Source organism: Mustelus asterias, unplaced genomic scaffold (assembly GCF_964213995.1).
Source record: "Mustelus asterias unplaced genomic scaffold, sMusAst1.hap1.1 HAP1_SCAFFOLD_1781, whole genome shotgun sequence".
Lineage (NCBI taxonomy): Eukaryota > Metazoa > Chordata > Chondrichthyes > Carcharhiniformes > Triakidae > Mustelus > Mustelus asterias.
This window is the reverse complement of record NW_027591726.1, coordinates 55,001-72,500: the sequence shown is the minus strand read 5'-3', so window position 1 is coordinate 72,500 and position 17,500 is coordinate 55,001. Positions and strand designations below refer to the sequence as shown.

Sequence of the window (17,500 nt, the reverse complement as noted above, 5' to 3'; positions counted from 1 at the left end):
GGACAATGGGAGGGGGCGGGGTCTGGGGGACAATGGGAGGGGGCGGGGTCTGGGGGCAGTGGGAGGGGGTGGGGTCTGGGGGCAGTGGGAGGGGGCGGGGTCTGGGGGGTAATTGGAGGGGGCGGGGTCTGGGGGGCAGTGGGAGGGGGCGGGGTCTGGGGGGGCAGTGGGAGGGGGCGGGGTCCGAGGGACAGTGGGAGGGGGCGGGGTCCGAGGGACAGTGGGAGGGGGCGGGGTCCGAGGGACAGTGGGAGGGGGCGGGGTCCGAGGGACAGTGGGAGGGGGCGGGGTCCGAGGGACAGTGGGAGGGGGCGGGGTCCGAGGGACAGTGGGAGGGGGCGGGGTCCGAGGGACAGTGGGAGGGGGCGGGGTCGGGGGGACGGTGGGAGGGGGCGGGGTCGGGGGGACGGTGGGAGGGGGCGGGGTCTGGGGGGACAGTGGGAGGGGGCGGGGTCGGGGGGACGGTGGGAGGGGGCGGGGTCCGAGGGACAGTGGGAGGGGGCGGGGTCGGGGGGGACGGTGGGAGGGGGCGGGGTCGGGGGGACGGTGGGAGGGGGCGGGGTCTGGGGGGGACAGTGGGAGGGGGCGGGGTCTGGGGGACAGTGGGAGGGGGCGGGGTCTGGGGGGGACAATGGGAGGGGGCGGGGTCTGGGGGGGACAATGGGAGGGGGCGGGGTCTGGGGGGGGACAATGGGAGGGGGCGGGGTCTGGGGGGGACAATGGGAGGGGGCGGGGTCTGGGGGGCAATGGGAGGGGGCGGGGTCTGGGGGACAATGGGAGGGGGCGGGGTCTGGGGGGGACAATGGGAGGGGGCGGGGTCTGGGGGGGACAATGGGAGGGGGCGGGGTCTGGGGGGGACAATGGGAGGGGGCGGGGTCTGGGGGGGACAATGGGAGGGGGCGGGGTCTGGGGGACAGTGGGAGGGGGCGGGGTCTGGGGGGGACAATGGGAGGGGGCGGGGTCGGGTGGGACAATGGAAGGGGGCGGGGTCTGGTGGCACAATGGGAGGGGGCGGGTCTGGGGAGGGGGCGGGGTCTGGAGGAGGGGGGGGTTGGCTGTGGGGCAGGGGGCGGGATCTGGAGATGACGCGAGTGCGGTAACAATGGAAGGGGGCGGGGAGAGAGGGAGAGGGCGTGATCAAGGCGAGGGGGCGGGGCCTGGCGGACAATAGGAGAGGCGGGAGTCTGGGAATGACGCAATGGGGGTGGACAATGAAAGGGGCGGGGAGTGTGCAAGGGGGCGGGGTCAGGGCAAGGGGGCGGGGACAGTGCAAGGGGACAGGGGCAAGGGGGCGGGGACGGGGCAAGGGGGCGGGGTTTAATCCGCGCACGCGGTGACGCCATGACGCCGGGCGGCCTGGCTCCACTCACCGGCACTTTATCCGGGTATTTGGCTCGGATCTTCTCGCCCTCAGCCCGCCGCACCTCGAACGGCTGCTCCCTCTGGTACTGGAACCGCATCTTGTCTCAGCGCCTTATCTTCTGCTGAATAAGTTCACAAATCTCTTTCCCCCGCCCCCCTCCCGGATAAAGCACTCCGCAATATCGATATCAAATCCACTGCAATCCCGCCCGCTCACTGCCGCTGCAACCGGGAAAAACAAAATGGCGGCCGGCTACTCCCCCCCACCCCCTTCCTCACTCTCTGGGCTGGTCAACATCCCGCCCTCTCCCGACTGACTGGCAGCCGGCCCGTCCAATCAGCATCCTCGCCCCGCCCCTCTACAGCCAGACTGGCAGCCGGGGCGACCAATCGGCGCCTGGATCCCGCCCCCTTCCTGGGACGGGCAGCTTGGCCGTCCAATCAGCAGCCGGAATCCCTTCGGTTGTGTTCGGACCGACAGCTGCTCTTGTCCAATCGGCGCCTCCATCTCCGCACCGCCCTCCAATCACCTTGCACGCCGCCCGCAAGGGGGCGGGGTTTGGAGCGCCAGCCTTTTGTCCGACGTGGTGACGAGTCGGTGAGGGCGGGGCCTACCTCTCCCTTCAGCCAATCGCCACAGTCGCCCGGCCCCCCCCCCCTGCCCTCCGGCTGGCCTTTGATTGACGTCAGTGGCGGCCAATCGTCGATCACTGACGTAACAATGGTGACACGTCACCACCCGGGCCGCGGGATCAACAACTGGGATTGACGTTAGCCCCTCCGTCCAATTGGCTTTCCGGCAGGGGGGGGGGGGTGGGGCATGTGATCAATGCGTGTGTCCATTGGTCAGAGGGCGGGACTCCCCGGGAGATTGACGGCCGCTCGCACCAATCACGGCAGCCCGACACCGGGACTGTTGACGAAGGCTGGTTTCAGCGGAGGGCGGGCGTTCGAGGATAATGGACAGCCGGACTGACCAATCCAGACAGAGAAGGGGGTGGGCTGCGGAGGGGGCGGACCAATCGGCGCACAGGAAGGCAGGATTGGCAGAAGGGGGGGCCAATCAGAGTGCGAAGGGATGCACCAGACCGGCCAATGGGGGCAAGGAGGGCCAAATGGTGCCAAGTCATGGCCATTTAAAGGGACAGGCACCTCCAATTGAGGGTCAAGGGACGGTCAAAGGGGCGGGGGGGGGAACTACCAATCAAGGTTGACCGACTCATAGAGAGTAACAAATTGCACCGAGGATTATTGTGGGGGAAGGGAAGGGGGGGGGTGTTCATGAGACCCTTTCCCAAGTGGTTGCCGTTCCAACATGGTCGCCAAGGGCCCCGCATCGCTGGGGGCGGTCCGCCGTTCCCTCCGCCCCTCGCCCGCTCCTCGGGTCGCCCTCCCTCGCCACGTTCACCCTCGCCTCCCTTTTCTGGGGTCGCAGAAAGAAAGAGACATCCGCACAACAAGATCCCACGTGCACAGCATGATCCCACAACACATCAAGGTGTTGGGGAAAAGGGCACTGCCACCACCCTGCCCCACTCCCCGCCCCACCGCAACGCTGCCTCTCAAATCTTCGCCAAAGCTCCCTCAGCACTGACCCTCTGACAGTGCGGCGCTCCCTCAGCACAGACCCACAGTGTGGCGCTCCCTCAGCACTGACCCTCCCACAGTGCGGCGCTCCCTCAGCACTGACCCTCCCACAGTGCGGCGCTCCCTCAGCACTGACCCACAGTGTGGCGCTCCCTCAGCACTGACCCTCCCACAGTGTGGCGCTCCCTCAGCACTGACCCTCCCACAGTGCGGCGCTCCCTCAGCACCGACCCTCCCACAGTGCGGCGCTCCCTCAGCACTGACCCTCCCACAGTGCGGCGCTCCCTCAGCACCGACCCTCCCACAGTGCGGCGCTCCCTCAACACCGACCCTCCCACAGTGCGGCGCTCCCTCAGCACTGACCCTCCCACAGTGCGGCGCTCCCTCAGCACTGACCCTCCCACAGTGCGGCGCTCCCTCAGCACTGACCCTCCCACAGTGCGGCGCTCCCTCTGCACTGACCCTCCCACAGTACGGCGCTCCCTCAGCACTGACCTTCCAACAGTGCGGCGCTCCCTCGGCACTGACCCTCCCACAGTGCGGCACTCCCTCAGCACTGACCCTCACACAGTGCGGCGCTCCCTCAGCACTGACCCTCCAACAGTGCGGCACTCCCTCAGCACCGACCCTCCCACAGTGCGGCGCTCCCTCAGCACTGACCCTCCCACAGTGCGGCACTCCCTCAGCACTGACCCTCCCACAGTGCGGCGCTCCCTCAGCACTGACCCTCCCACAGTGCGGCGCTCCCTCAGCACTGACCCTCCCACAGTGCGGCACTCCCTCAGCACTGACCCTCCCACAGTGCGGCGCTCCCTCAGCACCGACCCTCCCACAGTGCGGCGCTCCCTCAGCACTGACCCTCCCACAGTGCGGCACTCCCTCAGCACCGACCCTCCCACAGTGCGGCGCTCCCTCAGCACTGACCCTCCCACAGTGCGGCGCTCCCTCAGCACCGACCCTCCCACAGTGCGGCGCTCCCTCAGCACCGACCCTCCCACAGTGCGGCGCTCCCTCAGCACCGACCCTCCCACAGTGCGGCGCTCCCTCAGCACCGACCCTCCCACAGTGCGGCGCTCCCTCAGCACTGACCCTCCCACAGTGCGGCGATCCCTCAGTACTGACCCTCCCACAGTGCGGCGCTCCCTCAGCACTGACCCTCCCACAGTGCGGCGATCCCTCAGCACTGACCCTCCCACAGTGTGGCGCTCCCTCAGCACTGACCCTCCCACAGTGCGGCACTCCCTCAGCACTGACCCTCCCACAGTGCGGCGATCCCTCAGCACTGACCCTCCCACAGTGCGGCGCTCCCTCAGCACTGACCCTCCCACAGTGCGGCGATCCCTCAGCACTGACCCTCCCACAGTGTGGCGCTCCCTCAGCACTGACCCTCCCACAGTGCGGCGCTCCCTCAGCACTGACCCTCCCACAGTGCGGCGCTCCCTCAGCATTGAATCTTGGAAGTTTCCAGAATCGAGAGACATGTTGCAGAAATTTCAGCAATAATGGATGGACAACCTCTCAGGCATTTCCATATTTTTAATTGACAAAAATTATTTTTTCCACATAAATGTTTTTAACACATAAACAAGCTTTGGAACTCTGTGCAGTCCAGTGACAATTATTCCCTAAGTATGTCAGAAGCAACTCGCTCTTAACAAGTGGAGGCCATTCAGCCCCTCTCTCTCTCCAGCCTATTATACAGGGACAGGAGGAAGGTATTCAGCCCCTCTCTGTCTCCCTCGAGCCTGTTGCACAAGAACAGAAGGAGGCCCATTCAGCCGCTCTCTCTCGATCCTGTTACACAGGAACAGGAGGAGGCCATTCAGCCCCTCTCTCTCGAGCCTGTTACACAGGAACAGGAGGAGGTCATTCAGCCCCTCTCTCTCCAGCCTGTTACACAGGAACAGGAGGAGGCCATTCAGCCCCTCTCTCTCTCTCTCAAGCCTGTTACACAGGAACAAGAGGGGGCCCATTCATCCCATCTCTCTTGAGCCTGTTCGAGGAACAGGAGGAGGCCATTCAGCCCCTCTCTCTCTCTATCGAGCCTGTTACACGGGAACAGGAGGCGACCATTCAGCCCCTCTCTCTCTCTATCGAGCCTGTTACACAGGAACAGGAGGAGACCATTCAGCCCCTCTCTCTCTTGAACCTGTTAGATGAACAGGAGGAGGCCATTCAGCCCCTCTCTCTCTCCAGCCTGTGACACAGGAACAGGAGGAGGCCATTCAGCCCCTCTCTCTCGAGCCTGTTACACAGGAACAGGAGGAGGCCATTCAGCCCCTCTCTCTTGAGCCTGTTACACAGGAACAGGAGGAGGCCATTCAGCCCCTCTCTCTTGAGCCTGTTACACAGGAACAAGAGGAGGCCATTCAGCCCCTCTCTCTCTTGAACACGCTACACAGGAATGGGCCTCATAACTCCCCCCCCCAACCCACCGCTCTCCCCCGAAGGGTGAAATGTCTCACCCCTCACTCACTGCTATTGGGACATGTTCCATCGCCTCTCTCTCTCTCGCCGAATCTTAACTCATCTCGGGAAACAAGCCAAACGGGGCGGGGAAGGATGGTGGGGCGGCGGGGGGGGGGGGTGCTTGGGGAGCAGTCTCCCCATACGCCACACACTCAAGCGCGCACAGGCACACAAAACAGCAGAGACGACACAGAGTAATCTCAATAAAGTGCCCGTCGGCAAGGGCGTTGCTATGGAGTTTGATCACGGGTCAGGCTGCGGCCTAGCATGGGTGTCTTTGCCTCGTTCCTCGTAACCCCCTCCCTCTCGAACCTCTGCACAGATGACGTTGGCTTAATTATCTGGACGGAAAGCAGATTCAAAATGCGTTTGGGTAGAGGGATATGGGCGTCTTTGTTGATGAATTGGAGAAGGGTGTGCAGGTGCAGCACGCAATAAGTAGGTCAAATGGAATGTCAGAATTTATCGCAAAGAGACCGGAGTACAAAAGCAGAGAATTCCACTGTTATTTGTCATTTATGTCAATGATTTGGATGAGAATATAGGAGGCATGGTTCGTATGTTTGCAGATGACACCAAGATTGGTGGCACAGTGGACAGTGAAGAAGGTTATCTCCAATTGCAACGGGATCGTGATCAATTGGGCCAGTGGGCTGACGAATGGCAGATGCAGTTTAATTTAGATAAATGCGAGGTGATGCATTTTGGTCGATCGAACCGGGGGCAGGACTTACTCAGTTAATGGTCGGGCGTTGGGGAGAGTTACAGAACACAGAGATCGAGGGGTACCGCTCCTTGAAAGTGGAGTCACAGGTGGACAGAGTGGTGAAGAAGGCATGCTTGGTTTCATCGGTCAGAACGTTGAATACAGGAGTTGGGACGCCTTGTTGAAGTTGGGGTGGCACAGTGGGTTAGCGCTGCTGCCTCACAGCACCAGGGAGCTGGGTTCAACTCCCGGCTTGGGTCACTGTCTGTGCGGAGTCTGCACGTTCTCCCCGTGTCTGCGTGGGTTTCCTCCGGGTGCTCCGGTTTCCTCCCACAGTCCGAAAGACGTGCTGGTTAGGTGCATTGGCCATGCTAAATTCTCCCTCAGTGGAACCCGAACAGGCGCTGGAGTGTGGCGACTAGGGGATTTTCACAGTAACTTCGTTACAGTGTTAATGTCAGCCTACTGTAACAAATAAACAAACTTTTTAACTTTTAAGTTGTACAAGACATTGGTAAGGCCACACTTGGAATACTGTGGACAGTTCTGGTCACCCTATTATAGAAAGGATATTATTAAACTAGAAAGAGTGCAGAAAAGATTTACTAGGATGTTACCGGGCGGCACGGTAGAACAGTGGTTAGCACTGCTGCTTCACAGCTCCAGGGTCCCGGGTTCGATTCCTGGCTCGGGTCACTGTCTGTGCACATTCTCCTCGTGTCTGCGTGGGTTTCCTCCGGGTGCTCCGGTTTCCTCCCACAGTCCAAAGATGTGCGGCTTAGGTTGATTGGCCAGGTTAAAAATTGTCCCTGAGAGTCCTGGGATGCGTAGGTTAGAGGGGGGATTAGCGGGTAAAATATGTGGGGGTAGGGCCTGGGTGGGATTGTGGTCGGTGCAGACTCGATGGGCCGAATGGCCTCCTTCTGCACTGTAGGGTTCTATGCTACCGGGACTTGATGGTTTGAGTTATAAGGAGAGGCTGGATAGACTGGGACTTTTTTCTCTGGAGTGCAGGAGGCTGAGGGGTGATCGTATAGAGGTCTATAAAATAATGAGGGGCACAGATCAGTTAGATAGTCAACATCTTTTCCCAAAGGTAGGGGAGTCTAAAACTAGAGGGCATAGGTTTAAGGTGAGAGGGGAGAGATACAAAAGAATCTAGAGGGGCAATTTTTTCACACAGAGGGTGGTGAGTGTCTGGAACAAGCTGCCAGAGGCAGTAGTAGAGGCGGGGACAATGTTGTCTTTTAAAAAGCATTTAGACAGTTACACGGGTAAGATGGGTATAGAGGGATATGGGCCAAATGCGGGCAATTGGGAGTAGCTTAGGGGTTTCAAAAAAGGGCGGCATGGACAAGTTGGGCCGAAGGGCCTGTTTCCATGCTGTAAACCTCTATGACTCTTAAGTTGTTGGAATTGTACAGGGCGTTGGTGTTGAGTGGGATTCAGAATCATGAGCTTTCGGAGCGCTGCTCCTTCATCACTCAACTGATGAAGCAGCAGCGCTCGGAAAGGTGGTGATTCCAAATAAACCTGTTAAACTTTAACCTGGTGTTGTGAGACTTTTTATTTAGAACATAGAAAAACTACAGCACAAACAGGCCCTTCAGCCCACAAGTTGTGCCGAACACACCCCTACCTTCTGGACCTACCTATAACCCTCCATCCTATTAAGTCCCATGTACTCATCCAGGAGTCTCTTAAAAGACCCTATTGAGTTTGCCTCCACCACCACTGACGGCAGCCGATTCCACTCCCCACCACCCTCTGTGTGAAAAACTTACCCCTAACATTTCCCCTGTACCTACCCCCCAGCACCTTAAACCTGTGTCCTCTCGTAGCAGACATTTCCACCCTGGGAAAAAACCTCTGAGAGTCCACCCGATCTATGCCTCTCAACATCTTGTACACCTCTATTAGGTCTCCTCTCATCCTTCGTCTCTCCAAAGAGAAAAGACCGAGCTCCCTCAGCCTATCCTCATAAGGCATGCCACTCAATCCAGGCAACATCCTTGTAAATCTCCTCTGCACCCTTTCAATCTTTTCCACATCCTTCCTATAGTGAGGCGACCAGAACTGAGCACAGTACGCCAAGTGGGGTCTGACGAGGGTCTTATATAGCTGCATCATTATCCCCGGACTCCTGAACTCAATCCCTCGATTGATAAAGGCCAGCACACCATACGCCTTCTTAACCACCTCCTCCACCTGCGGGGCCGATTTTAGAGTCCTATGGACCCGGACCCCAAGGCCCTTCTGATCCTTTACCGTACTAAGAGTCTTTCCCTTTATATTGTACTCCTTCACCATATTTGTCCTACCAAAATGGACCACGACGCATTTATCTGGGTTGAAGTCCATCTGCCACTTCTCTGCCCAGTCTTGCATCCTATCTATGTCCCTCTGTAACTTCTGACATCCCTCCAGACTATCCACAACCCCGCCAACCTTCGTGTCGTCGGCAAACTTACCAACCCATCCCTCCGCTTCCTCATCCAGGTCATTTGAGGGAGGACATAGTGGCATTGGAGGTAGTTCAGAGGGCGATTCACCAGATGAGTTCCGGGGATGAAAGGGGTTGCGATAGGAGGAGATATTAAACATTTTGGGCTTGTACTCGCTGGAGTTTCGAAGGTTGAGAGGGGAATCTGATTGAGGTCTATAAAAGGGATTGACAGAGTGAATGTAGACAAAATGTTTCCCCTTTTGGGGCAATCTCGAACAAGAGGTCACAGGTATAGGTTGAGAGGCGGTAGATTTAGAACTGAGATGAGGAGGAACTATTTCTCGCAGAGGGTGTTGGATTCGTGGAACTCTCTGCCCCTTAGCACGGTGGAGTCTGAATCGTAGAATGGTTTCAAAAAGGGGACAGATATTTTTCTGATTTTTAAAAAATGGGTGAAAGGGATATGGGGAAGAGGTGGGGAGGTCCTCTTGGGGTGGGGAGGCCACTCCCCCCTACTATACTCCTTATACCTCTGACTGTGCGGCCAAATTCCCCTCCAACTCGATCTTCAAGTTTGCTGACGACACCACCGGAGTGGGTCGGATCTCAAACAATGAGGAGACAGAGCACAGGAATGAAATAGAGAATCTGGTGAACTGGTGCGGCAACAATAATCTCTCCCTCAATGTCAACACAACGAAGGAGATTGTCATCGACTTCAGGAAGCGTAAAGGAGAACATGCTCCTGTCTACATCAACGGGGATGAAGTAGAAAGGGTCGAGAGCTTCAGGTTTGCTCGGCAAAGCAGCCAGCATCATCAAGGACCCTCCCTCCACGCAGCCCGGACATTCTCTCTTCCGCCGGGAAAAAGTCTGAGGTCACGCACCAACCGACTCAAGAACAGCTTCTTCCCTGCTGCCGCCGGACCTTTGAATGGACCCACCTCGCATTGAGTTGATCTTTCTCTGCACCCCTAGCTATGACTGTAACCCTACATTCTGCACTCTCTCCTTTCCTTCTCCCCTCTGCACTCTATGAACAGTATGCTTTGTCTGTGTAGCGTGCAAGAAATAATACTTTTCACTGTATGCTAATACGTGACAATAATAAATCAAATTAAATATTAAGTTGATCTTTCTCTACACCCTAGCTGTGACAGTAACACTACATTCTGCACTCTCTCCTTTCCTTCTCTATGAACGGTATGCTTTGTCTGTATAGCGCGCAAGAAGGAATACTTTTCACTGCATCCCAGTGACAATAATAAATCAAATCCAATATTAAGTTGATCTTTCTCTACACCCCTAGCTTTGACTGTAACACTACATTCTGCACCCTCTCCTTTCCTTCTCTATGAACGGTATGCTTTGTCTGTATAGCGCGCAAGAAGGAATACTTTTCACTGCATCCCAGTACATGTGACAATAATAAATCAAATCAAATCTTTCCTGTCTCTCCTTCCTCCCACCCCCCGCATAACTCGCAACTCCCTCGCCGATCAGCAACCCATCTCCCTCAGCTTCGTATATACATTCCGTGACCCTCAGCCCCCACTGCTCTCCAGGGAGTGAGAGAGAACCCCGCAGAGTAATCGCTCTCTGAGCAATTCCTTCTCGTCTCCACCTTCAATGTGTGTGAGAGAGAGAGAGAGACCCCCGCAGACTGTGACACAGCCAGGGATAGTTTGACCTTGGCAAAGCTCCTCGCATGGAAGGATACCTGAAGACTTGTTTGAACAATGGGGCTTGTTCCCAGGCAGGCAGAACTAGCTGGATGAGAGGAAATTGCTTTGGACTTTTGAATGCATAGAGAGAGAGGGTGCGGCGAGAGACTGGGGTAGAGCTTTGGGAGGTGGGGGTGGGGGGTTTATCTATATCAGGATTGGGATTTCTAGGTGTCCAGATCACCCACAACCTGTCCTGGTCCCCCCCACGCCGACACTATACTTAAGAAAGCCCCACCAACGCCTCTACTTTCTCAGAAGACTAAGGAAATTCGGCATGTCCGCTACGACTCTCACCAATTTTTTTACAGATGCACCATGGAAAGCATTCTTTCTGGTTGTATCACAGCTTGGTCTGGGGCTCCTGCTCTGCCCAAGACCGCAAGGAACTACAAAGGGTCGTGTGAACGTAGCCCAGTTCCATCACGCAAACCAGCCTCCCATCCATCAAATCCGTCTACGCTTCCCGCTACCTCGGGGAAAAGCAGCCGGCATAATCAAGGACCCCCCCACGAACCCCGGACATTCTCTCTTCCACCTTCTTCCGTCGGGAAAAAGATACAAAAGTCTGAGGTCACGTACCGACCGACTCAAGAACAGCTTCTTCCCTGCTGCCGTCAGACTTTTGAATGGACCTACCTCGCATTAAGTTGATCTTTCTCTACACCCTAGCTGTGACTGTAACACTACATTCTGCACTCTCTCCTTTCCTACCCTATGAACGGTATGCTTTGTCTGTATAGCGTGCAAGAAACAATACTTTTTACTGTATGCTAATACAGAGAAACAGAGAAAAACTACAGCACAAAGCAGGCCCTTCGGCCCCACAAGTTGTGCCGAACATATCCCTACCTTTTAGGCCGACCTATAACCCTCCATCCTATTAAGTCCCATGTACTCATCCAGGAGTCTCTTAAAAGACCCAATTGAGTTTGCCTCCACCACCACTGACGGCAGCCGATTCCACTCGCCCACCACCCTCTGTGTGAAAAACGTACCCCTAACATCTCCCCTGTACCTACCCCCCAGCACCTTAAACCTGTGTCCTCTCGTAGCAGCCATTTCAGCCCTGGGAAAAAGCCTCTGAGAGTCCACCCGATGTGACAATAATAAATCAAATCATATCAAAATCAGCTTAATCAGTGCTGGAAGGAATCCGTTCAGCCCCTTTCCACCAAGAACAATCCCTCCTGGGTCCTATCCCCATAACCCCTCATATTTACCCCACTAATCCCTCTAACCTCTGCATCCCGGGACACTAAGGGGCAATTTAGCATGGCCAATCCACCTAACCTGCACATCTTTGGACACTAAGGGGCAATTTAGCATGGCCAATCCACCTAACCTGCACATCTTTGGACACTAAGGGGCAATTTAGCATGGCCAATCCACCCTAACCTGCACATCTTTGGACACTAAGGGACAATTTAGCATGGCCAATTCACCTAACTTGCTCACCTTTGGACACTAAGGGACAATTTAGCATGGCCAATCCACCTAACCCGCACATCTTTGGACACTAAGGGACAATTTAGCATGGCCAATTCACCTAACTTGCTCACCTTTGGACACTAAGGGACAATTTATCATGGCCAATCCACCTAACCTGCACATCTTTGGACACTAAGGGACAATTTAGCATGGCCAATCCACCTAACCTGCACATCTTTGGACACTAAGGGGCAATTTAGCATGGCCAATTCACCTAACTTGCTCACCTTTGGACACTAAGGGACAATTTATCATGGCCAATCCACCTAACCTGCTCATCTTTGGACACTAAGGGGCAATTTTGCATGGCCAATCCACCCAACCTGCACATCTTTGGACACTAAGGGACAATTTAGCATGGCCAATCCACCCAACCTGCACATCTTTGGACACTAAGGGACAATTTAGCATGGCCAATCCACCTAACCTGCTCATCTTTGGACACTAAGGGGCAATTTAGCATGGCTAATCCACCTAACCTGCACATCTTTGGACACTAAGGGACAATTTAGCATGGCCAATCCACCCAACCTGCACATCTTTGGACACTAAGGGACAACTTAGCATGGCCAATCCACCCAACCTGCACATCTTTGGACACTAAGGGGCAATTTAGCATAACTATAGGGTTCGTGGTGGGAGATACAGGAAGGATATCAGAGGTAGGTTCTTTACGCAGAGAGTGGTTGGGGTGTGGAATGGACTGCCTGCAGTGATAGTGGAGTCAGACACTTTAGGAACATTTAAGCGGTTATTGGATAGGCACATGGAGCACACCAGGATGATAGGGAGTGGGATAGCTTGATCTTGGTTTCAGATAAAGCTCGGCACAACATCGTGGGCCGAAGGGCCTGTTCTGTGCTGTACTGTTCTATGTTCGCATGGCCAATCCACCGAACCCGTGCACCTTTGGACACTAAGGGGACAATTTAGCATGGCCAATCCACCAAACCCGTGCACCTTTAGACACTAAGGGGACAATTTAGCATGGCCAATCCACCTAACCCGTGCACCTTTGGACACTAAGGGGACAATTTAGCATGGCCAATCCACCAAACCTGCACATCTTCAGACACTAAGAGGGGTATTTTAGCATGGCCCAATCTGCCAAACCCGTGCATCTTTGGACACTAAGGGACAATTTAGCATGGCCAATCCACCTAACCTGCACATCTTTGGACACTAAGGGGCAATTTAACATGGCCAATCCACCTAACCTGCACATCTTTGGACAATAAGGGCAATTTAGCACGGCCAATCCACCTAACCTGCACATCTTTGGACAATAAGGGCAATTTAGCATGGCCAATCCACCTAATCTGCACATCTTTGGACAATAAGGGCAATTTAGCATGGCCAATCCACCTAACCTGCACATCTTTGGACACTAAGGGACAATTTAGCATAACTATAGGGTTCGTGGTGGGAGATACAGGAAGGATATCAGAGGTAGGTTCTTTACGCAGAGAGTGGTTGGGGTGTGGAATGGACTGCCTGCAGCGATAGTGGAGTCAGACACTTTAGGAACATTTAAGCGGTTATTGGATAGGCACATGGAGCACACCAGGATGATAGGGAGTGGGATAGCTTGATCTTGGTTTCAGATAAAGCTCGCACAACATCGTGGGCCGAAGGGCCTGTTCTGTGCTGTACTGTTCTATGTTAGCATGGCCAATCCACCGAACCTGCACATCTTAAGACACTAAGAGGGGTATTTTAGCATGGCCAATCCACCTAACCCGTGCATCTTTGGACACTAAGGGGACAATTTAGCATGGCCAATCCGCCTAACCTACACATCTTTGGACACTAAGGGACAATTTAGCATGGCCAATCCACCCAACCTGCATATCTTTGGACACTAAGGGACAATTTAGCATGGCCAATCCACCGAACCTGCCCATCTTAAGACACTAAGAGGGGTATTTTAGCATGGCCAATCCACCTAACCCGTGCATCTTTGGACACTAAGGGGACAATTTAGCATGGCCAATCCGCCTAACCTACACATCTTTGGACACTAAGGGACAATTTAGCATGGCCAATCCACCCAACCTGCATATCTTTGGACACTAAGGGACAATTTAGCATGGCCAATCCACCTAACCTGCACATCTTTAGACACTAAGGGGCGATTTAGCATGGCCAATCCACATAACCTGTACATCTTTAGACACTAAGGGACAATTTAACATGGCCAATCCACCTAATCTGCACATCTTTAGACACTAAGGGACAATTTAGCATGGCCAATCCGCCTAACCTACACATCTTTGGACACTAAGGGACAATTTAGCATAGCCAATCCACCCAACCTGCATATCTTTGGACACTAAGGGACAATTTAGCATGGCCAATCCACCTAACCTGCACATCTTTAGACACTAAGGGACAATTTAGCATGGCCAATCCACCTAACCTGCTCATCTTTGGACACTAAGGGGCAATTTAGCATGGCTAATCCACCTAACCTGCACATCTTTGGACACTAAGGGACAATTTAGCATGGCCAATCCACCCAACCTGCACATCTTTGGACACTAAGGGACAACTTAGCATGGCCAATCCACCCAACCTGCACATCTTTGGACACTAAGGGGCAATTTAGCATAACTATAGGGTTCGTGGTGGGAGATACAGGAAGGATATCAGAGGTAGGTTCTTTACGCAGAGAGTGGTTGGGGTGTGGAATGGACTGCCTGCAGTGATAGTGGAGTCAGACACTTTAGGAACATTTAAGCGGTTATTGGATAGGCACATGGAGCACACCAGGATGATAGGGAGTGGGATAGCTTGATCTTGGTTTCAGATAAAGCTCGGCACAACATCGTGGGCCGAAGGGCCTGTTCTGTGCTGTACTGTTCTATGTTCGCATGGCCAATCCACCGAACCCGTGCACCTTTGGACACTAAGGGGACAATTTAGCATGGCCAATCCACCAAACCCGTGCACCTTTAGACACTAAGGGGACAATTTAGCATGGCCAATCCACCTAACCCGTGCACCTTTGGACACTAAGGGGACAATTTAGCATGGCCAATCCACCAAACCTGCACATCTTCAGACACTAAGAGGGGTATTTTAGCATGGCCCAATCTGCCAAACCCGTGCATCTTTGGACACTAAGGGACAATTTAGCATGGCCAATCCACCTAACCTGCACATCTTTGGACACTAAGGGGCAATTTAACATGGCCAATCCACCTAACCTGCACATCTTTGGACAATAAGGGCAATTTAGCACGGCCAATCCACCTAACCTGCACATCTTTGGACAATAAGGGCAATTTAGCATGGCCAATCCACCTAATCTGCACATCTTTGGACAATAAGGGCAATTTAGCATGGCCAATCCACCTAACCTGCACATCTTTGGACACTAAGGGACAATTTAGCATAACTATAGGGTTCGTGGTGGGAGATACAGGAAGGATATCAGAGGTAGGTTCTTTACGCAGAGAGTGGTTGGGGTGTGGAATGGACTGCCTGCAGCGATAGTGGAGTCAGACACTTTAGGAACATTTAAGCGGTTATTGGATAGGCACATGGAGCACACCAGGATGATAGGGAGTGGGATAGCTTGATCTTGGTTTCAGATAAAGCTCGCACAACATCGTGGGCCGAAGGGCCTGTTCTGTGCTGTACTGTTCTATGTTAGCATGGCCAATCCACCGAACCTGCACATCTTAAGACACTAAGAGGGGTATTTTAGCATGGCCAATCCACCTAACCCGTGCATCTTTGGACACTAAGGGGACAATTTAGCATGGCCAATCCGCCTAACCTACACATCTTTGGACACTAAGGGACAATTTAGCATGGCCAATCCACCCAACCTGCATATCTTTGGACACTAAGGGACAATTTAGCATGGCCAATCCACCGAACCTGCCCATCTTAAGACACTAAGAGGGGTATTTTAGCATGGCCAATCCACCTAACCCGTGCATCTTTGGACACTAAGGGGACAATTTAGCATGGCCAATCCGCCTAACCGACACATCTTTGGACACTAAGGGACAATTTAGCATGGCCAATCCACCCAACCTGCATATCTTTGGACACTAAGGGACAATTTAGCATGGCCAATCCACCTAACCTGCACATCTTTAGACACTAAGGGGCGATTTAGCATGGCCAATCCACATAACCTGTACATCTTTAGACACTAAGGGACAATTTAACATGGCCAATCCACCTAATCTGCACATCTTTAGACACTAAGGGACAATTTAGCATGGCCAATCCGCCTAACCTACACATCTTTGGACACTAAGGGACAATTTAGCATAGCCAATCCACCCAACCTGCATATCTTTGGACACTAAGGGACAATTTAGCATGGCCAATCCACCTAACCTGCACATCTTTAGACACTAAGGGGCGATTTAGCATGGCCAATCCACCCAACCTGCATATCTTTGGACACTAAGGGGCAATTTAGCATGGCCAATCCACCTAACCTGTACATCTTTAGACACTAAGGGACAATTTAGCATGGCCAATCCGCCTAACCTACACATCTTTGGACACTAAGGGGCAATTTAGCATGGCCAATCCACCTAACCTGCACATCTTTAGACACTAAGGGGCGATTTAGCATGGCCAATCCACCCAACCTGCATATCTTTGGACACTAAGGGGCAATTTAGCATGGCCACTCCACATAACCTGAACATCTTTAGACACTAAGGGACAATTTAGCATGGCTAATGCATCTAACCTGCACATCTTTGGACACTAAGGGGCAATTTAGCATGGACAATCCACCGAACCTGCACATCTTTGGACTGGGGGAGGAAACCGGAGCACCCGGAGGAAAACCCACGCAGACACGGGGCGGGAGAAGGTGCAAACTTTGCAGACAGTGACCCGAGGCCGGGAATCGAACCCGGGTCCCTGGCGCAATGAGGCCGCAGCGCTGACCCACCGTGCCGCCCTTAAAGATGGTAGGCCCGTTCAAGCGTCTGATGGCAGCCGTGTGCCGCAGTGTGGTCTCGCCGACAGTCTCCGTAGCAGCCCCCAGGCCCGTCAATCGTGGGCAGTTGGAGGCAAGCATTGGTCGACGCGCTGGGGAGAAAGGAACAAGGAAATAAAGGTTGCTACGAGCAGAGGAGCAGGGGGATGGCGGGAGGAGGGAGGGATGTCCGATCGCGGAGTCAGTCGCCGTAGACGCTTTCGTCACTGTAGGCTACGTAGAGGAAGAAATCGTCTTCATGGTTGTCCTGTCGTGGGGGGGTGAGGGGGGGGGGAGGGAGAGAGGGGGAGAGGAGGAGTGGGTGAGGTGGGGGAAGTAATTATGGAGAGGGAGAAGAGAGAGAAAGAGAAAGAGAGAGAGAGTTAATGGATGCCAGGGTGGGACTCGTTTCTGACTCTACGCGGCTCAAGGCGGGAAGGGAGGTGGCCCACGCGACTCCCACTCAGGGGTAGCTGGCGAGTAAGCTCGGCCAAGTCTCCCCTCCGTGCCACCCACCGCTGGTGGGGCCGCAGGGGTGTGGAGGAATAAATGCCTCCCCAGAGGACACCAAACAGCGGCGGCTGGAATCATAGAATCCCCATAGCGCAGGAAGGAGGCCATTCGGCCCAACGAGCACTGACAACAATCCCACCCAGCCCCTATCCCCATAACCCCATGTATATACCCTGCTAACCCCCCTGATACTAAGGGGCAATTTAGCATGGCCAATCCACCTAACCACATCTTTGGACACTAAG

General features: G+C 54.4%; 1 protein-coding gene across 1 annotated transcript in view; it reads right to left on the bottom strand.

Moving 5' to 3' along the window:
* Positions 1-4,467: 4,467 nt before the first annotated feature.
* LOC144488694 (gamma-aminobutyric acid receptor-associated protein-like 1) overlaps positions 4,468-17,500 on the bottom strand; it is a 30,095-nt gene continuing 17,062 nt past the window's right edge. The window contains exon 4 of the mRNA XM_078206783.1: positions 4,468-17,010. Coding sequence (XP_078062909.1) covers positions 16,945-17,010 — 66 coding nt within the window. The 3' untranslated portion in view covers positions 4,468-16,944. The remainder of the gene's footprint in view (positions 17,011-17,500) is intronic.